At 40.5% G+C, this 22,797-nt stretch overlaps 2 protein-coding genes across 2 annotated transcripts; both read left to right on the top strand.

Annotated features, from left to right (window-relative positions):
* Nucleotides 1-893: 893 nt before the first annotated feature.
* Nucleotides 894-7,618, top strand: camlg (calcium modulating ligand). The gene is made up of 4 exons (XM_083926560.1): nucleotides 894-1,119; nucleotides 2,817-3,292; nucleotides 3,635-3,700; nucleotides 4,775-7,618. Exons 1-4 carry the CDS (start codon nucleotides 960-962, stop codon nucleotides 4,964-4,966), a joined length of 894 nt encoding a protein of 297 aa, XP_083782686.1. The 5' UTR covers nucleotides 894-959; the 3' UTR covers nucleotides 4,967-7,618.
* Nucleotides 7,619-8,530: 912 nt separating this feature from the next.
* Nucleotides 8,531-22,036, top strand: ddx46 (DEAD (Asp-Glu-Ala-Asp) box polypeptide 46). The gene is made up of 23 exons (XM_083927506.1): nucleotides 8,531-8,635; nucleotides 9,836-10,006; nucleotides 11,077-11,199; nucleotides 11,314-11,401; nucleotides 11,497-11,665; nucleotides 12,084-12,331; nucleotides 12,618-12,728; nucleotides 12,938-13,103; nucleotides 13,501-13,621; nucleotides 14,314-14,489; nucleotides 15,292-15,413; nucleotides 16,078-16,156; nucleotides 17,298-17,380; nucleotides 17,760-17,924; nucleotides 18,095-18,257; nucleotides 18,435-18,628; nucleotides 18,769-18,906; nucleotides 19,095-19,244; nucleotides 19,381-19,608; nucleotides 19,985-20,203; nucleotides 21,072-21,216; nucleotides 21,352-21,425; nucleotides 21,601-22,036. The coding sequence occupies exons 1-23, from the start codon at nucleotides 8,619-8,621 to the stop codon at nucleotides 21,646-21,648; spliced, it is 3,198 nt and encodes a 1,065-aa protein (XP_083783632.1). The 5' UTR covers nucleotides 8,531-8,618; the 3' UTR covers nucleotides 21,649-22,036.
* Nucleotides 22,037-22,797: the final 761 nt, after the last annotated feature.

Genomic DNA, 22,797 nt, shown 5'->3' with positions numbered 1-22,797 from the left:
GTTTGTTGCTGAGTGTTTCAAATGATCAGCCTGCGCCATGTCAAGTGATGAATCGTACAGGGTAACAACCAATTTTGACAAATCAATGAGTTCACAACGGTATTTAACGTTATCCAGTCTTCAACTGGAAGTCTTTCTTTGAGTGGTGTGTAATCGTTTAGCTAGCTCTCGACTCAAAATTATACCTTGTTTCTGTAGCCTAACAACAGACAACCCTGGCAACCCAGAATGCAGGACGCTATTGGCTGGTACAATGTAAACAGAACGTGACAGAAAGTCATTGTCAAACCCGTCAAAAACAAATTAAAATATTAATTCAGACATAATGTATTTTTTTATGGAAAAGCAATACTTTCAGTCTGTTCCCCTTAAAACGCCCCGTGGATGTATTATTATTATTATTATTTTTTAAATATAGCTTTTAATAAAGATTCTACATATTCAACCTATTAATGAATGGATAAGTAAATAAATGTATACATACATAACATAATAAAAAATGCTTTAGGTATATGTATACATTTGTGTTCACCTACATTTCTGTGTATTTCTGTGTTCAAGTGTTAATGGGGTAGGAGGTCCCATTTCTTGTATTTCATGTACTTATTTATTTATTTATTCGTTTATCTCTTTATTTATTTATGAATAATTCCTATGTTTACTTATTTATTTATACATTTATGCATTCAAGCATTTGTTGTTTCATTTAGTCCTCCATTCCTAATAAGGCGCATGTTGCCTGCAAGTCAGCGCCGAGGGCATTTATTTAAACTACTTCGTCATTCCCGGCCGATACGTCATCATTGCGCGTCGTTTCTCTTCACACAACGCTCTTCTCATTCTGTCATGTACACCGCTTAACTCAGTCGTCTGGGGGCGTTTGTGTCGCTACTGAATCACTATTTTGTTGTGTATGTATCGTGAATATACTTTGTAGTCGACTCTAGTTTGTTTGGAACATGGAGTCGGAGAGAGGAGAGGCCACCGAGGGGGAGAAGGGAGGCTCTCTGTCGGCGGCGCAGAGGAGGGCAGAGATCCGGAGGAGAAAGCTGCTCATGAATTCAGAGGACAGGATGAACAGAATCGTAGGCTTCCCTAAAAACGAGTCTGAAAACAACGGTAGGCTGGCACAACTGATTCACTTACACCATTGAAACACATCGTCGTGACGTACCTGCTTAATCTTACTGCTGCAAATTACCTTCATCCACAAGCACTGTCGTAATTCCACCATTCATGTTCAGTGTAAACGGTGGCGGGGTGTAACGTACATTTACTGCTCTAAGTACAATTTTTGAGGTACTTTACTTGAGTATTTCCATTTTATGCAGCTTTATATTTCTTCTTCACTGCATCAGAGGGGAATATTCTAACATTAACCTGCATTTTAATCCACTACATATGTGTGATATCTTTATTTACAGATTATATTTCTTCATTCCCTTTGCTGTCCAGTGTAAAAATAGCGTCCAAATATACTTAAAATAGCAAAAGTAAAAATGAATCATCATGTATAGTTGTCTATTTCAAATCCACATATCATATTGCTGGATTATAATTAGTGACGCATTAATATGTATCACTAATGTTTTAGGGGTGGCGGCAATTAAAGACATTTGTTTTTGACCTAATTCTTGATTCATCGATAAGTTGATTTATAACAAATTGACAGATCTGTAATGATTTTCTCCACACAAAAAATCATGCAAAAGCATCACTTTACTTCTTGTTTTTTTGAGATGTGTTCATAAGTTTCTTGGTAACTTGGTATTAGTGATAGACCGATACATCAGCCGGCCGATATTTGCGTTTTTTAGGTGTATCGGTATCGGCCGATGCGGGCTGCTGCGTTCGCTGGCATTCTTCTTCTTCTGCTTCTTATTTGAAGACAGGCGTCCACAGGCAGCTCTGTGTTGCTGGAGACGCCTTTTTTAAGTTCAATAAATGTTCCTCTTTTGTAAAATTGAGACTCGTAACATTTGTTATCGTCATTGTGTATTTTTTATGATGTAAATTGAGGGAGCAAAAGTAGTATCTGCAGTCCGTATTGGTCATCGGCTAAGGCTGATGGGGGGGGGGGATCGGCATCGGCCCTAAAAACATCCATATCGGTTGATCTCTATTTGATAATAAGTCATTCAGCATGTAAACAAGCAGAAAAACAGACAGATTGACTAAAGACATCTCAGTCAACTAAGACCAAAACAACTGTGTATTCATCTAATCAACTAAGCTAGGGCAGGCCTACTAATATTGCAACTTTATTTACAGCTAGGTTTTTTAAGCCATAATAATATATCATCATTTATTAGTTTATTTATATTTAGTAATAATAGTCAGAATCTGCAGTGTCAAAGTAACTAATGTTGTCAAATAGTGTAAATATAGTGCTGTAAAAAGTACCAATTAGACCTCCTCTCCTGATAGACTGTGGGGGACATCTCACTCACTCCTGTTATCTTAGTTTCACCTGTTGAGGCAGAAGAGCAGGATTTTTAGGTATAAAATAATGTCACTACTTGACAGAGCCTGGTCCAATCACAAGCAAGCTCCCTCTAACATGTGGATCACTGGCCGTTATTCACTTTGCTGTGTTTAACCTGAAGTAAAGACATACTGTAGCTGTTGTCAAAAGTAGGGTTCCATCTTTTAACTAAATAGTTTATGATGAATCATGACTTGTTTGGTCTTCCCAACAATTCAAAACATAAAGATGTTCAAGTTGCAGTTCCAATTTCCCTTGATAAAAAATGTAAACAATTATAGTACTTAATATTTCAGCACTAGTTAAATTTGATGTTGCCTTACACCCTCAGCTGGAGCACTCCGGCATCCCAAAGAACCCCTCTTCCACCTGGATCTCAATAGGACAGAGCCGTGGTCATCGGCCTCATCTTCCCAGAGACCGTCTCCCTTTCTTCCAGAGGCTTCAGGGCTTAGCAGCCGCTCCCACGGTGCCACCCCGGAGAGGAGGGGCTCGCCTCTGCCAGACTGCAGTGAGTCGCTGGGAGGCTCCCTGGGAGGCTCTCTGGAAGACGATATCGGAGGAATTCAACAGAGACCAAGGGGGGAGCGGGCGACGGATGACATCAGCGGCTCCCCGCGTCGAGGCCTCCAGAAGTACCTGTCCCGCTTTGATGATGCCATGAAACTGCGGGGTCAGCTGGCCAATGAGAAGCCGACTCAGGACGGAGGGTCCGACTCAGAGGAGTTTGATCCCTTCAGAATCTTCCGGCTCATCGGCAGCATCCTCCTCGCTATGTTTGTCAGGGGTTTCGTCTGCAAGTTTCTGGTGAGTCTACTCGCTGACGATACTGTTGCTGTGATAACTGTGATTGGCCCATTGGTCATTTTGACTTTATACCAGCTTCTGGTCTCATTTGATCTCTGAGCAGCTACTAATATTTAACCATACAGATATAGGTTACAGTTTTCAGTCTTTATATGAAAATAAAAGATGCTTTCAGGTGTAAAAATGGATGTGTCATGACATTTTACATGTTGGTTTTTCAATTAAATAAATTGTGGGAATGTTAGATTCCCTCATGTCACCGTTGAGGACTGATATTCCACATTTAATAATAGTGAATCTGACCATCAGAAACATGATATTTTCCTTTTTTTTTCATTCCAGTCAATATTTGCTCCATTTCTGACCCTGGAACTGGCCTACATGGGGTTGTCCAAGTACTTTCCAAAGGTGAGCTTGTATTTCATATTTGATGATCTCTTTCCAGTTGTTAGAGACTCAAATGTTACATGTATGCAGACAGTGAATGCCGATTCTTATATCGAAGCCATGATTTACAAAAATAATGTTTTAGTGACTGGTGTGAGGAGATACTTTGAAGGTGTCATTGTGGAACATTTAACACAGTGACGTGCATGATTTTGATAAAGGTTAGGTAACGTTTTGTCAGAATTATGGTAGGTTTAGGTGAAATGAAGCCTGGCGGAAGGGTGCGGCATGGGCCAAGGAAGAACCCATTAAATTTTGCCGTGAATCCGAATCACAGGGCAGACGGCACATTATTTTGTGTATCTATATTATATATTATTCCTATTGAGATTTTAGGCGTTTGTGCTGCATTCAGGTGGGTCAGAATAATTGAAAAAAAATTAGTACCTGACTGGGAAACTTCAAACTGCATTAACATTGTGAGATTGGGCAGGCCTTAGTGGAGATCTCTGCTTGTTGAGTGCCCCTCTAGTTCTTGTTTTACCTGTCCAGTATCTCATAAGATTTGGCATTACTTCTGACTAAAGTTGGGTTCTATCCAGACACAAACTATTGTTGTTGATCTGACCTCCTTGTGCTCTGGCTGACTGCCCAGTCTTGTGGACTACAACCATCTCACTGCTGGCTACACCCGCGGTACATATCATTGAAAGTTTCTGAGGGTTAGAAAAGAAGATTAACACCACTCTCATGTCTGTATGTGAAATATGAGGCGAGAGCCAGCAGGTGATTTAGCTTAGCTTAGCATAAAGACTAGAAGCATGGGGAAGCAGCTATCCTGGCTCTGTCCAGTGTTCAAGAATACACCAGGCAGCTGCAAGTGACTTTCAGGTGCCTTCGTCACCCTGAGGCTCCTGTAAAACACAACTTGTTGCTTTTGTCTCATCATTTCATCACAATTTTCATTTTACTGACTAAACAATTGGTTGAATTGATTGAATGTAAGTAAATAAATTGGATAAATAATAGATAATTAGAAATTAATCATCAGTTGCAGCCGTGCATCACAGTGTCATTCTTCTCCTGTTCTTCCAGGTAGAGAAGAAGGCCCAGACCACCGTGCTGACCGCTGCCCTGTTGCTGTCCGGCATCCCCGCTGAGGTCATCAACCGTTCCATGGACACCTACAGGAGGATGGGTGACGTCTTTGCCGACCTCTGCGTTTACTTCTTCACCTTCATACTCTCCCATGAGATCCTGCTGCTCATTGGATCAGAGACTCCCTGATGGACCAGGAGGTTCTCAGCGACCCCCCCCCCCCCCCCCCCCCCTTCTTGTTATCCCCTTTGTCTGTCTCCCATAGCAACAAGGCATGGTCATTTACGTCTGCTGACGCGGTGTTGTTGCTGACAGTCTGAAAACCAATCCCTTCTGCCTTATGATCAGGGTCGCATCACATGTGACCAGAGAGTCCAGTGTTGGTTACAGATCTCCGCATCACTGTTAGCTCTGGACCGAACCTGAGAAACAGAAAGACAGCATGTGTTGGCGTGTGCGAAGAATGTAAATGTTATTTACTTGCCGTGTGATATTTATTTGTCTGGTCTCACAGCAAATGGTACATGTCATACTCAAAGAGCGCACACCAGTCCAGTTCATCATCAGTCTGACAGCCACAGAGTCCATTTAACTTATGAATGGTAGTTGTTCAGGGGCTGGGCGATGTTTCTGAAACCAATATTGCATCATTCATTTAAGAAATTGAATAGATTGTATATACAGATGGATGACACATCTCCACTACCGCCCACTGTCAAAAATGAAGCAGAAATATCCCAGATACGGGTGCTGCTGACATTATTTGGAGCCAGAGTCTGCGCAGTACTGTTCGGGGCGGTGGAGCCGCAGTATCGAAGTCCCGCCCATACACATGCCCGACTCAGTCACAGCTGTCAATCATGATGTAGCACCCTCCTTTTAAAGCATCAAATGACTCATTAAAACCAAACTTATAACAAAAATTAGCACCTCAACATACTCGGCCTGATGAGAACTACCCAAAATAAGCATCTTTGGGGAAAATGTATGTCGTGTACTTTTTAGTTCTACCCATATCCCTTCCGCTAACATCCGAGGAGGGTTGATGACCTATGCTGCCGCCAGCCACCAGGGGGGCAATCGAGACTTTCATGTCTTCAATCTTTATATACAGTTTATGTCCAAATCACATCAATTAATCAAACGGGTTTTCAATGCAATGACCTTTATTCCAGTGCTATGCATATCATCCGAAAAACTCTTCATACACTTAAAACAGGGACTTTATAGAGTAACGAACACACCAGGCTGAAGATGTTTTTGCTGCCCTCTGTGGTTGAGCTTTGTTGCACCTGTAACCAGGTAACAATGCTGTCACGATGTACTGACACATCCCTGAGTACACTTGACATCACTGCAGCAGCGTGAGAAGTTACACCAATAGAGGGCAGCAAAATCATGATGACATCACCACAGAAAGAAAGGAGACCGCATTAAAAACCGTCATCTCTCGTGACATTGAACCACTGAAATTGAACTGACTTGACATTCCAGGAGATGGCACTCTGCCGCAGTTACTTCACATCGGGCACATAATGGGAGATTAGGCCATTCTCCAACGCTGTATTATTTGTGTCTAGCTATATACTTCTGAGACGTGATACCTGGCTGTTAAAAAAACAAGCTAACACTAAAATGAAACCCACTGAAATGTCAAAATGAAAAGTAATTGAATTCAAAACTCGTATAACCTTGCTTTGGAGATAAAAGGTTTATTGGGGGACTGGATTCACAGTCGATGGCTGAATTTAGCAGAAAGCCTAAGACCGAGTATCATCAGGACCGACAGAGGACGGGGGTTCCTTTCCCTCCTCATACATATTATCTTCTCCTCTGCACCTCGAGCTGTAGAGACCTTCAGGCTTTTGCATTTATGCCAATAAAAGCAACCATCGTGAAGGTCCAACAAAACATTTCCTAAAAACAAGTGTATACAGCCGGCGATTATTTCCATAGTCGATTCATTTGGAAAACGGGGGCTCTGAGATTCATTTCTGATTTTATTCTCAGGATTCTGACTTTCTTTGAATAATTCCCCCTTTTTTTTTATTCTGTGATTGAAGTCAAAAGGTGAAAAGACCTGATATTGTTTTTTTTTCATATATTGTCCTCTTCTTTGCTAGCTTTCAGTTAGTTAGAGATTAAAAAAAAATAGATTGAGTGTATAACGGTATCCAGTTCCTGATGATTTGAATTGGCGTCTTAAGAACTTGGACTCTTTATTACCCTTTATTACTACCCTTTATTCGGTGGATATGAATCCTATGTGTTTGTGTCGTGGCAGTTTTGCTCATAGGCAGTGCTTTAAGTCGTGTTTTCTGTTGCGATCTGCCATCCAAGTGTTCAGAAGGGTCCGGTCAAGTTTTCTTCCTTCGTTTTAAGTTGTAAAGTCAGACGCAGCATTTAGTCCTTGAATGTGGAGTGTATTATTTTGCACGGCTATGAGCTTAGAAAACGCAGTAACCTTCATACGATGTGTGTATATATATATATATGTGTGTAATGAAAAGTGTGCTTGACTGGGATGTTTTGGATATCACTGGAAGTATCGTCGCTGCAAATTGACGCGGGGCTGTGGGAGTTTGTACGCTAACTTATTTGTGTTGAGTAATTCTGGCGTCGGTCCTGCTTTGCTTTGTTTGAGCCTCATTCATACATAATTCATATTTACTCACTACTACCTGTGTGTCCTCTTTCCATACGTTTAATTTCATCCAAATTAATTTATTAATGTGATTTTATCTTCTTGTTTTCACGTAAATGAACTGGTGTGATATATCCTACGACCTGTCTGACCTACTTGAGTGTTTTTGATAACATCTACAGAAGAACTGTTTTTTGTGGCTCTTACAGTATCTTGCATAAGTAGCAAATTCAGTGTTGACATGAACAGTCTGTTATAAGAAACATGCACAGGAATTAATAACCAGTCAATTCATACCAAATAAATACTACTTGTGTGACACAAACTCTGTTCTTTCTTTCTTTGACTCATGTATTAGGGACAGTGCACGTTCATACACATGTAAGTCATTTTTGTTGCATATCCAAATATACTTATTGGAAACATATTTGTTAATTCTATTTTAACATAATTGGATATTAGGGTATATGAATAAAATTGATATTGATAAATTATTTCAAAGACTTAAAAAGCAAGAAAATTAGTAAACTCAACTAATTTTAAAAAGTATATCAAATAAACTAAACAAAAACCCTATCAAAATGTTATTTTCCTTTGATTAAGTCTCAAAATGTCTCAATAATCATCACTGTTTTATAGTAAATGTAACAAAGTAGAGTATAACATTTTTATAAAATTATTTGACAGAATAAAAAAATATAATAAATATGATATATATATCTGTATATATTGTATTCAAATTCAAACACACTTTCTTTATTCCCAGGGGGGCGATTTGCAGAGGAGCTAATGCAAAAATAAGCTGCACATATAATAGAAATAACCTGTACATATGATAATGCCTGGATAGTATCTGTGATGCAGATGAAAGTAGAATTTTAATAAATAAAGGAACTGCATCAAAGACAAGGAAGGAAGCAAAGGGATGTAATACTCTGATAGAAAATCATTGTATGTAAACAAACGACCCAAGTCTGAAACCATTATCAACCCTATTATTAAAAAACAATGACTTGTAGTTCTGACCTCCCGCCGCGGGGTGGCGCTCCACGCCGCTCACGTTGGTGACGTCGACGCTGTCGCAGTTTTTTAACGTGCGGGTTCAAAGACACAAACAACGTCCATCACGGTACCGGAGTCGGTGCTAATTGTGAACTACTTTGACTTTTTTACAAGACACAACCTCGAGGAATATCAATGGGACGCGAGTCAAGGTATGGCCGAATTACCAGGTTGATTTGGGGCTTTTATCTTCCGCTCAATCGATGTAACAACTTGTAAACTTTAAACGTTTTGTTTCCGGTGGCTAATTTGGATTAGCATGCGAGCTAAAACACACAGATGGGAAAGCACGTCGGCCAACAGTTCCTCTCACCGCGTCGTTACGGAGGACTAAACATGACTTAAGTCTCACTAAACTAATCGATGTATCAATAAATACGAGTGTATATAAATAAGTGCATAAACAAATATATAAATAAAGGTATAAATAAATACATGCATACAGGGATAAGTGCAGAAATAGAATAGAAATATTTTATTGAAATACTTTACTGATCCAAAAATGGGAAATTGCAGATAAAAAAATGATGAATTAATTAATAAATGTTTGGATAAATAATTAAAAACAAGCATCAATAAAATAATGATGCATAAATGAATGTTTTACATTTATTTCAGTATTTATATATATTTCTGTATTGCTGTGTTCATCTGTTAATGAGGTAGGAGGTCCCGTTTATTTCTGCATTTATTATTTAGTCATTTATTTCTGTATTCATTTATTTATTAATGTATTGACAGGTTTTGTACGGGTGATGGAAATCCTTGAAAACAATTGCATTTTGGTGTGGTGTTTCAAGGTTTGAAAAGGGCTCTGGATGTTGAACAAAGTGCTTGAAATGTAATGTTATATAGGATGGCATTTATGATTTAACACAGTGAAAAGAAGATCTCCATATATGACTGACAACAGCATTTTCTGACATTTTTGATGATTAACAGATAAATAAACTAGTTGATTATATTTTTGTCGAACTATTAGTCAAGGTACTTATTATTTAATTGGTCGTTCTCCTATAAAAAGAACTGTCTTAAAACATCATGTTGGTTTTTAAAGGACAATTACATCTAATTTAATCTGATGAACAAGTACAATAATAAGTTTACTAAGTAATGTACTTTTACATGTAGTTTACCACAGCTAGCCGTAAGGGGCTTGAAAAGCATGAAAATGCCCCTTAAAATGCTTGAAAAGTGCTTGAATGTGACTTTGGAAAAGGTGTAGTAACCCTGTATTGAGACTTAAATCATGTTTAGTCCTCCATAAGCCATCAAATATGAAGTAAATGTTGTTGTTTTTTAAATTAAGAGTGTCATCAACAGTTGGATAATTGTGCTGTTTTGGTCTTTAGACACTACAGGAAGCGATCCGCCTCACGGGGACGCTCAGGCAGCCGATCCAAGAGCCGATCCCCGGATAAACGCTCCAAGAAAGACGATCGTGACCGGGACAGGAACAGGAGGGAGCGGTCACGGAGCCGGGACCGCCGCAGGTCCCGGTCCAGAGACAGAAAACGACCCAGGTTGGTGTGCTACGTTATTTTTAACAACTTGTGAGCGTCAAAGAGAAAGACTGCAGCTTTTTACTTTAAAGGAACCGAGCAGAACAAGATGATGCATGAAGGAGAATCATTTTGCTGCAGCACCCTCAAAACTAGATTATGAAGCTTGTTGTACCCCATGATCACCTGCATCAGCCATCCTGAGGGTTACTTTTAGATGCTTGTGTTCTCTGCAGCAAAGATAATAAACTCACAATGGATCTGGCCGATTTTGTGTTCACCATGTGCAAATCATTTTAACTTCAAAGCCAGTCACAATAAAACAACTGCAGTTTATTTGAGGAGGGTCTGAATTTGTTTGCATAATCTGCTTAAAAATCCACGGTTTCAGTCATCGTTTGAGATCACTTGAGATAATGAAATGGATCAATTGTAGAAATGTTCTTCGGGCGCACTCACACTGTCCATCCGTACCGTGTCCAAGATCTATGGAAAGATTTGTAAACAAAGTGATGCGTCGCGATGACGTCAATCAATGCGAAAGACGTGTTACGGCGTGATGATGTATAGGCAGCAAGAAGCATTCGCCGAGGCCCAGGTAGTGTGAGTAAAAACGGGACAAGTACCGTAAAGCCCGGGGCACGGTACGGATGGACAGTGTGAGTGTGCCCATGGAGGTGAAGGAGACATCCTCTCCATTTCCAGGGTTCATACAGGTGCTTGAAATCCTTGACAATGCTTGAAATGCAATGTTCTGTTTTTTAATGTTTGAAAAGTGCTTGGATTTTGAATAAAGTAATTGAAATTGTATCTGTATTGCATTTGTTTCACAACAAATGGCCATAGAATAGTAATTCAACTTCATTTAGTTGTTTATAGCACAGTACCATCTCTTTTAATGGGATAAAAAAGTGTAAAATAATTATTTTTAATATGTATTCGTAGAAGTATGTCATTTCTCACAGCCCTAATGTGCTGGAAAAGCTTGATAATGGACCTTAAAAGTGCTTAAATTTAACTTGGAAAAGCTGTACGAACCCAGCCTTTTGATTTGTTTGTTGTCACATTATATGTTTGCCTTTGCTGTTCAGGCGCTCCAGGAGCAGAGAGAGGAGGAGGTCCAGAAGCCGAGACAGGAGGAGGTCAGGCAGCAGGAGCCGAGCCCGCAGGTCTCGATCTGCTAGCCCCAGCAAGAACAGGAGACCAGATGAAAAGTGAGGTTTTTTTAAAAAAAAAAGATCAAACCTCTCAAGACCTAACTGACTGCTCTGGAAACTAAAGCAATGCTACTGTTTTTCTTTTTCTCTTTATTGATCTCTTCCCTGCAGGCCAAGGAGCAAGGAGAAAGACAACATTGATCCTTTATCTGACAAGAAAAAGATTAAAGAGGAGAAGGAGGATGAGAAGGTTGAGGATGTAAGTTGCGTACACTCAGTTCTTACTAACCTGTTAAAGGTCACTACATGGTAGACGGGGCAACGTTTCTGATCTTTCCTCTTGTGTCCATGCAGCAAGACTTTGATCAGAACAAGCTGGAGGAGGAGATGAGGAAAAGGAAGGAGCGTGTGGAGAAGTGGAGGGAGGAGCAGAGGAAGAAGGCCATCGAAAACATTGGCGAGATCAAGAGGGAATTGGAGGAGATGAAGCAGGGCAAGAAGTGGAGCCTGGAGGATGATGATGGTGAGGAAGCAACCTTATAATAATCATCTTAAAATAACAACTTAGATTACCCCAAAATGGACCGCCTCTAAATGAGAAGGTAAGCATTTTTCCACTGCATGGTACCGGCTCGACTCATGTCATACTTTCCCAACTCAGCGGCTAGACACTTGAAGATGTGTCTTCAGTGGTGTGGCTTTCCAGGGCTACAGCTCTATGGTGGCTGTGTATTTTCACCTTTTCTGTATTATTAAACATGGTAAAAGTATTTCTCATGTAAAAGAAACCACTGAGAGTGAATTTTGTTTTGATACTTTCTTACTGTCAGTGATGTGTTACGTTTGTCTGCCATCTGTCGTCTGGAAAAAGGTATTGGTGTCATCACTAAGGTCGCTAGACAATCACCTTATTTATTATTTTGTAATTATTTTAATTTCAGACGATGATGAGGATGTTTCAGCTCCAATGGAGGGAGATGATGATGATGATGAAGACTTGGAAGGTAAGGCAGAGAGGAAAGACAAAGAGATGAAGGAGGACGATGACAAGGAGGATGACAAGGAGGAGGAGACTCCCATGGAGCAGCAGGCTGAGGAGGACGACGTGGATCCTCTGGACGCCTACATGGAGGAGGTGAAGCAGGAGGTGAAGAAGTTCAACATGGGAGGCATGAAAGGAAATGATAAGGTGAGTGTGAGGGGGGAAATACTGCTTTACTGTTTTAGCCTGGGTTATTTTGCCAGGGTTCTGAAAAGTTATTCGGACGTTAAAGGACATTTTCTTATAGCACGTAACCCTTAACATGGCTTTGAATAATGTATGAAAAGTTGACTTTTATAAAAAAACCTGCAGCAAGACTAACAGCAACCTCTTGTCAGTTGTCAATATCACTTGGTCTGCTAGTGTTGGACTACATTTCGTCTTTGTGGATGTTTTGTCAGATGACACGCATGTTTTTTCCCCTCCTCAATAGAAAGGAGCAACGACAATTTCTAAAGTGGTGACAGTTGTTAAGACCAAGAAAGGACCCAACACTCATAAGAAGAAGGGTGAGCTGATGGAGAATGACCAGGATGCTATGGAAGTGAGTTGATTTTTATTTATCTAACGTTTGTTTGTGAAGGAGGTCACACGCTCAGTTGCATTTCTTCAATACTTTTCTTTCATCAGCTAAAAGTTCTCCCTTTTCCCCCTAGAAACATCCTCTCTCAATTTGAAATCACAATTTGCCTTTTCACAATTTCTACAAGTTTCACAGCTTACGCTCCAAAATGTAACCGATGTGTTTGACAGTACTCATCAGAGGAGGAGGAGGTGGATCTGCAGACGGCTCTGACAGGCTTTCAGACCAAACAGAGAAAGGTCCTCGAGCCTGTTGACCACGGGAAGATCCAGTACGAGTCGTACCGCAGAAACTTCTATGTAGAGGTCCCTGAGCTCGCCAGGATGACTCCAGAAGGTCAGTTAATCGAACATGGCATGTTTACTTACTCTATGTTGCGGTTAACCTTAAAATAAACACTTCAGGGTAAACAGTAGCCATCTGTTTTGAAATGATACTATTAAATCATTACAGAGTAGAAACCATTGTGCATATACATATAGTACTCAGTTGAGCCTCATTTAGCATCGCTGTAATCCGTTCAAATGAGACTATACTGATAGATAAACATAAACCAGTTGTCTCGACGTAGCTTTCCTGCTGTTAAACTTGGAAATACTGTGTGCTTCTCAGCCCTTATATATTCCATGAAAAACTTCCATTACTGCTTTGTAGTATTCAGAACATGTGTCTTTGTAAACCTTCCCTATCCATTTAACATCTTTCTGTTTGGCTGTTTTTTTAATCAATACAGATGTGAACACGTTAAGGCTGGAACTGGAGGGCATTAACGTCAAAGGGAAGGGCTGTCCCAAACCCATCAAGACCTGGGTGCAGTGTGGAGTGTCTATGAAGATCCTCAGCGCAATGAAGAAGTGAGTCTGACTAGGTCTTGCTAAAGAAGATAGCAGTTCCATGAAAGGATAGTTAGGCACTCAGCTCGTGGGCCTGGTTCAAGCAATGATTCTGGTTCATGTGCGAACAGCATCTCCTGATTTTTACGCCTCCGTGCCGACGACAGCATGGGAGTTGTACAGATGTCCCATTAAGGGTTATTCTGGCGCAAAATCATCACAGGGTCTTTTTCAGCAAATTCGATCATCAAATAAGCCATCAAGACTATTTTTTTATGTGTATAAGCGATAACGGAGATATCCCGGAGCGTGGCAAACACCAATTAGCTTAAAACGGCATTTTTAACCACTAACAGGGGTCATGATAACATCAAACCTCTGCGGTAGCATGAGAAGAGTCCCTAAAAATAAAACAAAGCACCAACAACGGAGTTGGTGAACTCAGACTTTATTAGTACAGTATTTTTGAAAGACTTACCTATGGCATTCTTTTTCAAGCACGCCCTCTTTGGATGGGTTTTTAAATAATCATTTAAAAATATAACCACTCGTATCCCATTTAGTCTGTCCTTTTGAAATGAATGTAAAAGTTTTAATCATTTTTTCTCCTTTTTTTTGAGATCCACCAAAATCATATTCAGATTGTACATGACACTGTATTTTTTTATGACCAGAAACCAACACTTCACATTCTGTCTCACAAATGTACCCAGGCACGGCTACGAGAAGCCCACCCCCATCCAGGCCCAGGCCATCCCTGCCATCATGTCAGGTCGAGACCTCATTGGCATCGCTAAGACCGGCAGCGGGAAAACCATCGCCTTCCTGCTGCCCATGTTCCGACACATCATGGACCAGAGGCCCCTGGAGGAGTCTGAGGGACCAATCTGTAAGAGATACTTTCTTTAGGCATCACTCTAACATCTACAGAAATGTTTCTATTTTAGTAACTATATTAAAATAGAAAAAACATGATCAAAGTATGAGCTGGGATTATGGGAAGTGGAATAGTGATGTCTTACTTTTCACAGACTTGGTTCAAATGTAGGTCAAAGAAAGACTAAAATAGGACCCATTTCCACCGGCTGTTAGGTACATTTACTCAAGTACTGTACAATTTTGAGGTACTTGTACTTTACTTGAGTAATTCCATTTTATGCTACTTTATACTTGGTAAGTTTATTTACTTTACAGATTCAGATTAATACAAATATTATCAACAAATGAAATAACATTGACCAAGCTACACAGCAGTATATACATTAAATTAGCCCCACCTTTATAAGCTGCAACATTAACGTGATATTTACATTCATCTGTCAATAATTACAATCTGATAATATAAAATTCTTAAATGGGCTATTCTGCATAATGAGTGCTTTTACTTTTTGTACTTGAAGTACATATTGAAGGTAATGCTTTTGTACTTGTACTTCAGTAACATTTTGAATGCAGGACTTTTATTTGTAACAGTATTTCTGCATTGTGGTTTTATTACTTTTACTTAAGTAAGAGCTCTGAGAACTTCTTCACCGCTGCTGTTAGGCTTGCACAGCATTTCTTATCTTCTTTATCAGCGTAAATTACATCGCATCAAATCTTAGACGTTGTGAAACCGTGAGTGCTCAAAATGGTAAAAGATAAAAAAACTCACGCTCTCTTCTCATCCTGTATTTCTCACTCTCCCTCAGCCGTCATCATGACTCCGACCAGAGAGCTGGCTTTGCAGATCACCAAGGAGTGTAAGAAGTTCTCTAAACAGCTGGGACTCAGGGTGGTGTGTGTTTATGGAGGCACGGGCATCAGTGAACAGGTAAACACACACACACACACACACACTAAGTTAAATTGTTAATTGGATTACAAATTTCAATTAAAGTGTATCTAACACAGCAAAGTATAGGTGATTCAGATGGGATTCTTCACATATAACTGGACTTCATGTCCTGCGTTTTCTCCTCCTGCCCATTTATAGTTTCTTAACTGTTTTAACTGTGTAAATAGCGACTCTTTGCAGAAAATGCAGAAATACAACCCTCTGAGACGTTTTACTCTTATTTTCTTGTTTCTTTGTGCCATTTCTAGGAGTATAGTTCTTAAAATCTATTAAATTATTATTTTGCTGAGCCTTAGATGGGATAATATTTGTATTAAGCATTTAGGGTAAAATTATTTTCTCTTTCTTGCCGAGAGTAAGATGAGAAAATCGATACCACTCATGACTGCACAGTAAAAGTGAAGCTACCGCCAGCAGCCAAACTAAGTTCATGAATCCATTAGTTAAGAAAAACCCCAACTGATTAATCTGATGAAAGTAATAATTGCTTGCAGCCCTACTTTGGGAACAGTCAATTTGAATATTTGAAATACTGTTACACAGTCTGTGAGATAAGTGAGCGCTGCTATTTTTGGCCCGCTGCTATATTTGAACTTTGAACGTTGCATTAACACTTTCCGTTATTGTTGTTGGCTTCCAGATCGCTGAGCTGAAAAGAGGCGCTGAGATCATTGTGTGCACACCAGGAAGAATGATTGACATGTTGGGGGCCAACAGCGGTGAGTTCATACACCGTGGCCCTCTCACTTCTTCATTCTTATAGGATGTCAGTGCAGAAAAGCATTTTTGATGCATTGTGAGCCTTTTGTTAATATTAATCCTGCATGGAATAAATGCTACAATATGATAAAGTACATAAATAACCAAGTCAGTACCACTTACTAAACTGTTGACATTATCTGACCACCCTTGGCATCAGTCATATCTACAAGACAGTGGTGTGTCTCCTGAAGATTGGGGCGAGTACAGGTAGGTGGACCTGGTGATGCCTCCGTGGTTCTTCAAACTCCAATCCGGAGACGATCAAAATGTTTGCTAAGTGTGTTGTAATAACGATGTTTCAGGATGTGTAATCATATTATTTTATATAAGAGTAGCCTGGATGCTTAAGCAGGGTTCTACAGTGTACTGACATATACTCTGATAAATGAATTCAAAAGGCACAGATCGATTTCGATATTCAAATCTCCGAGAAAGATATTTGTTATTTTCACAGATGAAATATCTCATCTGTCCCTAATTAAATTGAATTCGGAGCTCATGTGGCTTCTGGTCATGAATAAAACTGTAGAGCCCTGTACTAAACAGGAGCATACAGATGTGAGGAATACTAGGAATGTGTTTGGAAAGCAGCTATTGTTATTGTTACTGACACTTTTATTGTGCATTGTGTAAGTCTTTGCTGAGCCGATATTATAATGGAAGGTGTTTTTTTTTTTTTTTTTTTGGTGTTTCCACACATGCGAGGTAATCTGTAATATGTTTCCCTTGTAGGTGAAAAGGCGCTTGGTCAGATAATGCTTGATGGGGCTCCATCTCTTGTACAGTATTGTATCTTGAGGCTGTTTTCTGACTTTTACAGGTCCCGCGTGCCCCTGAGATGGTACGCAAGATCAGAGACAACCAAAAAAACTTTTTTTTAATTTCCATATAATAAAACCCTGGCCAAATGAAACTAGTCCACAGAAAGTTAGGATGCCTTGTTTTATTGTCAAGTAATGCCAAGTAGTCTGAGTAAGGTTCTGTGTTTGATAGATGAGTTAATTGGTTGTTCTTTTTTTTGAAGAAGGCAGAATGCTTATGAAGACTGGTTTGTCTTGAAGTAAAAGTATCCTCATGCTCTTCTACTTTGGTTCGTAGGTCGAGTCACCAACTTGCGCAGAGCTACGTACGTGGTGTTGGATGAAGCAGACAGGATGTTTGACATGGGCTTCGAGCCCCAGGTGGGTGCTTCCCGGATTTATATGTTACACACAAACACGGTTTCTCATGTTTTTTCTGTGGTTTATGCCAATTTTGTCAACTATGCATACATGTGTGGCATACACAGAGAGGTAGATAGAAAGAAGAGTTTTTGTTGCTTTGAAGAAAAATAATGTTTACAGTTTATCTCACAGTTAATATCCACTGATTGTATAATGGCACAAATACTCAAAATCAGCACAAATTAATAAATTTAATCATGGAAAAAAATAATTCATGATAACCATACTGTGTTAAAGCAGAGCGTGTTTCTTCTTCAGAAAGATGAAGTGACAATGTCCAAAATGAGACTGTTTTAGACAAAATTAACCTCCAGGTGTCGTCTGGTTCCTCTACCAGGTGATGCGTATTGTGGACAACGTGCGTCCAGACCGTCAGACTGTCATGTTTTCAGCTACCTTCCCCAGAGCCATGGAGGCGCTGGCTCGTAGGATCCTGGCCAAGCCCATTGAGGTCCAGGTGGGCGGTCGCAGCGTCGTCTGCTCTGATGTGGAACAACATGTGGTAAATCCTTTATGTTTTATCTCTATCACACTGAAAAGGCTTAATTTAATGGGCGCTTTGTCCAATATCTAGACAGACTTTTTTTTTTAAATTCATATTGGTAACCCAGTCAAAATCAGTCCCCTCACCTCTCACCGTCTCCCTCTCTCTTTTTGCATTTTTTTCTGTAGCTGGTGATTGAAGAGGACAAGAAGTTCCTTAAGCTGCTTGAGATTCTGGGTCATTACCAGGAGAAGGGCTCGGTCATCATCTTTGTGGACAAACAAGAGCATGCAGACACACTGCTAAAAGATCTGATGAAAGCCTCGTACCCATGCATGTCACTGCACGGAGGTAAGACATGGTGTTTGGGATGTACACTATAGATTTTAACGTGGAGTCCACTGCCAGCCAAAAAGGGTCTGTTTGTCCTTGTATTAGGTCTCAAGTGGTACGATTCCTGCCTTTCCATAACTCTAGATATCTCTAGTATTTGGTCTTTTATATATTCCTTTCCTGCCGTCCTCTTAGGCATTGACCAGTACGACAGAGACAGCATCATCAACGACTTTAAGAATGGAGCATGTCGTCTGATGGTGGCCACCTCTGTGGCGGCCAGAGGTCTGGACGTCAAGCAGCTGATCCTGGTGGTCAACTACAACTGTCCCAACCATTACGAGGACTACGTCCACAGGGCTGGACGCACAGGCCGAGCAGGCAACAAGGTCATTTGAATTTTGTGTCGAGTGTGTTTTTGGGGCTTAATTTTAATATGTAAATGGTCGGTTAGCTCTCTCTAAATGGTTTTAATATCCTGTGGAAGTTTATATCTTTACATCTCTCTACATGTTGTTTCTTCTTCCAGGGCTTCGCCTACACCTTCATCACAGAGGATCAGGTTCGCTATGCTGGAGATATCATCAAAGCCTTGGAGCTGTCCGGCTCTCCCGTCCCACCTGAACTGGAGCGCCTTTGGGCCTCCTTCAAAGACCAGCAGAAAGCGGTAAGATGAAGGAAAAGGGAATCTGAATCTGGTCAGTGCGTGGTGTCTCAGTTATTAAGTAGACCCACTTAGGTAATCTAGAAACCTGTGAAAAAATAATGATTGTGCTGCTTTAAAATGGTCTGTTTTGGCATTGAAGCTACATATTTTTTTCTTTTGTTCTCCCCTCCTCCACCCCTCACCTCCAGGAGGGGAAGATCATCAAGAGCAGCAGCGGCTTCTCAGGAAAAGGCTTCAAGTTTGACGAGACAGAACACGCCTTGGCCAACGAGAGAAAGAAGTTGCAGAAAGCTGCTCTTGGACTGCAGGACTCTGATGATGAGGACGGAGCTCTGGATGTGAGTGACATTTCAATTTCACATTGAATGATTTCAAATTTAAAATCATGAAATTGGCACCGACTACAAAATCATATCAATAAATGATTTTACTGTTACCATCTGAATCACCTCCCCTACTCTTCCCCCTCTTCAGATTGAGGAGCAAATCGAGAGCATGTTCAACTCCAAGAAGAGGGTGAAGGACCTGTCTGCTCCCGGGGCGGCCACTGGTTCTGCAGGATCAGCTGCCACCACAGCAGCTGTCTCCGGAGGGCTGCCAGGCCTCGGACCCACATCTGCCGGAAACATCCAGAAACTGGAGATGGCCAAGAGGCTGGCACTCAAGATCAACGCTCAGAAGAACCTGGGCGCCGAGGCTCAGGTACGTCAAACACAGAGAGAATAGATTGTTGCAGTTGTTTGTGGGTTAGCAAACTTAACTTTTTCAATCCTAGACATGAGCCAAATAAAAAAACTTTAATCAAACAATGATCAGTTGATTAATTGTCACCATTTTTAATTGTACACATCTCAAAAACTGCTAAGATGCAAGTTGTTGTACCACAACATACTGTACTTAATATATCAATGTTTGTTATATTCATCTTTAGTCTCATCATTAAATGTGCAATAACTGTTGTTTTGTTGACTGTACTGTAAGTATTTTTCAGCACAAGATATTTTCATGCGCCATGTTAATATTAATTGTTCCCCACATGGATCAAATAAAGTCAAACTGTTTTTCTCTTCATGTACAGGACGTGATGCAGCAGGCGACCAATGCCATCCTGCGGGGCGGCACCATCATGACACCCTCGGTGTCAGCCAAGACCATCGCGGAGCAGCTGGCGGAGAAGATCAACGCCAAGCTGAACTACACCCCCGTGGAGAAGCTGGAGGAGGAGCGGCAGGCGGCTGAACAGGCTGAGACCATCAAGAGATACGAAGAGGAGCTGGAGATCAACGACTTCCCTCAGGTCAGTAGCAGGCAGTGCAGGGCTGTAGTGAAATATTCAGAAGATCGCTGCTTTGTCTGTCTGTCTTACAGTAGGTTTTCATAAAACTCTAGGTGAGGTTCAGCGTGTACTGCTAGCTGTAGTTTTTCTAAGTCAGATTCACATTTGCTATTTTCTGTTTCCACGAGCAACAGATAAGGGATGAAAATAGCGCATTTTTCTTTTGAGAACATTTTACAAGATCTAAAATGGTTGTGAGGTTCAATCCTACTAGACTTCAACTTTATCTGACTGTCATTGTTTTGTTCCTAAAAAAATAAAAATCTTAAGTATTTCTGAATATCATTAGATGTTCATCAATAAATAAGAAATCAAATTTAGAGATCAGAAAAAAGTGTTTTGCACTCAAACACTCAGCTGATCTGCTTGGCCAGGACTGTAAGGGTGCAGGTTGATCACATTTGATTGACAAATATGTCAACACAGCTTCACAGTTGTCATCAGACTCCGATTCAAATGTTGCTAAATTGTGATTGGTTCTCAGAACTGTTATATAATATGTTTATAGCAGCCCCGCCCACATCAGAAAAGTCAGAAGATCGAAGAGAAAAACTGCTCTCGCATGAGAAATAATCAGAACTGTTTCAACTTTGGTAGAAATTAGCATGTTGATGTAGGAACCCATTGCTCATCTTAAAAACTGATTATTTTTTTTAATTTCAGGGCCTTTAATGTTGATAGACTTAAGTTTTGGTAGCAAGCGGTGTTTTTCCTGAAAACTTTGTGTCTGAGAAAGTGGTATACAGTTCTGTTTTTTTTCGTGCAAATAAAGAAAGAATCTGGCTTTAGAAAGTGTTTAGAAAATGTTCCTCATTCTGTTCTTCCCCAGACGGCCAGGTGGAAGGTGACATCCAAAGAAGCTCTGCAGAGGATCGGTGAATACTCTGAAGCCGCCATCACCATCAGAGGAACCTATTTCCCTCCAGGCAAAGAGCCCAAAGAGGGAGAGCGCAAGATCTACCTGGCTATTGAAAGTATGTATCATGGAAATTGTTTTCCAGTGTTGATTTTTTTTTTTAGCACAACTTCTGGCCTCTGAATTGACTCCTATGCTCTTGGGTTGGATAGCGCTACATATACTGTATGTTGATGTTGTGTTTGTTTTCTAGGTGCGAATGAACTGGCTGTGCAGAAAGCCAAAACAGAGATTACGCGGTTAATCAAGGAAGAGCTCATCAGATTAGTAAGTACCTTTTGCCTCCTTTGGAAATCAAAAACCATGACTGGATCTCATGCTGATATCAGGTTTTGTCTGACACTAGACTTTTTAGAGCAGTAAACGCAAAACAAGGCCGGTTGTTATTCGGCAAATATCAATGAAAGATGTCGCTTATTGCCTTTTTTATTTTTCTTTGCAGCAAAATTCCTACCAGCCGACGAGCAAAGGCCGGTACAAAGTGTTGTAGAGGAGGAACAAAAGCTCGCTGGAGGAGTTTCCATCTCTCAACAGTCCCCCGTCATCTCTACAGTGTCTTCAAAGTGGTTGAAGAATATTTTAGTCTATATTTTTAATACCGTTTTTTTTCCCTTTCCCCGCTTAGTTTCTTTGTGCTTCACTTGAGTTTCCTGTGATTTTGTACCAACCATAAATACCAAAATGTTTGATGCAGTTTTGACCTCCAGTGTCCCTGAACCGTCACAATCTGCAATGAGTCGAGACATTTTCTTTTAATCGTATTTGTTTGTGGGGGCAGGACTTCACCCTGTTGTATGTATAAGCAACATCCAACCATAGTCTTCATGGAGAAACAGGCAGATGAAAGATGTTTGTACTTTTCTGCACAATAAAACTGAGTTGCTAAGGAAATGAATTTGTCCTGCTATTTGCATTAATGTATCTGGTAGATGATGCAAACTCCCATTGAATGTAATTTAATTTAAAGGTTGAATGAGCAGAACACCGCCATCTAGTGTCTAAAGATCGTAGTCGCAACAACAACAAAAAATAATTCCAGCAGACGGGTTGCCAGGTTCGTGTGTGTGTCAAGTGATGAATCATACAGGGTAACGTCTAACTTTGACAAATCAACTGGAAGTCTCTCTTTGAGTGGTGTGTAACAACAGACAACTCTGGCAACCTGCACTGCCAGCTGCTATTGGCTGGTACAATGTAAACAACATGACAGAAAGTCAATGTCTCATCTCATCTCATCTCATCTTCATCCGCTTATCCAGGATCGGGTCGCGGGGGCAGCAGCTTTAGCAGGGGACCCCAAACTTCCCTTTCCTGGGCCACATTAACCAGCTCCAACTGGGGGATCCCGAGGCGTTCCCAGACCAGTGTGGAGATGTAATCTCTCCACCTGGTCCTGGGTCTTCCCCGAGGCCTCCTCCCAGCTGGACGTGCCTGGAACACCTCCCTAGGGAGGCGTCCAGAGGTGGATCGGTCATCTAGAAAGTCAATGTCAAACCCGTCAATTAAAAAAATAATAATTTAGACTTTTTTTTAATGGAAAAGCAATACTTTCATTCTGTACTCCTCAAAACGCCCGGTGAGAGTATTATTTTTGAGTATATAGTTTCTAATAAAGATTCTACATATTCAGCCTTTAATA

The sequence above is a fragment of the Echiichthys vipera genome (genome assembly GCF_963691815.1).
Source record: "Echiichthys vipera genome assembly, chromosome: 14".
In the NCBI taxonomy this organism is placed as follows: Eukaryota; Metazoa; Chordata; class Actinopteri; order Perciformes; family Trachinidae; genus Echiichthys; species Echiichthys vipera.
The sequence above is the reverse complement of the archived record's forward strand: the minus strand, read 5'-3'. Positions and strand labels throughout refer to the sequence as shown.

Bases quoted from the DNA above. Each gene is read 5' to 3' on its own strand.
- camlg (XM_083926560.1), top strand. From the start codon at position 960: ATGGAGTCGGAGAGAGGAGAGGCCACCGAGGGGGAGAAGGGAGGCTCT. The intron at 1,120-2,816 runs GTAGGCTGGCAC...TTACACCCTCAG, and splicing joins AAACGAGTCTGAAAACAACG to CTGGAGCACTCCGGCATCCC. The intron at 3,293-3,634 runs GTGAGTCTACTC...TTTTCATTCCAG, and splicing joins GTTTCGTCTGCAAGTTTCTG to TCAATATTTGCTCCATTTCT.
- ddx46 (XM_083927506.1), top strand. The intron at 14,490-15,291 runs GTAAGAGATACT...ACTCTCCCTCAG, and splicing joins GGAGTCTGAGGGACCAATCT to CCGTCATCATGACTCCGACC. The intron at 17,381-17,759 runs GTGGGTGCTTCC...TTCCTCTACCAG, and splicing joins ACATGGGCTTCGAGCCCCAG to GTGATGCGTATTGTGGACAA.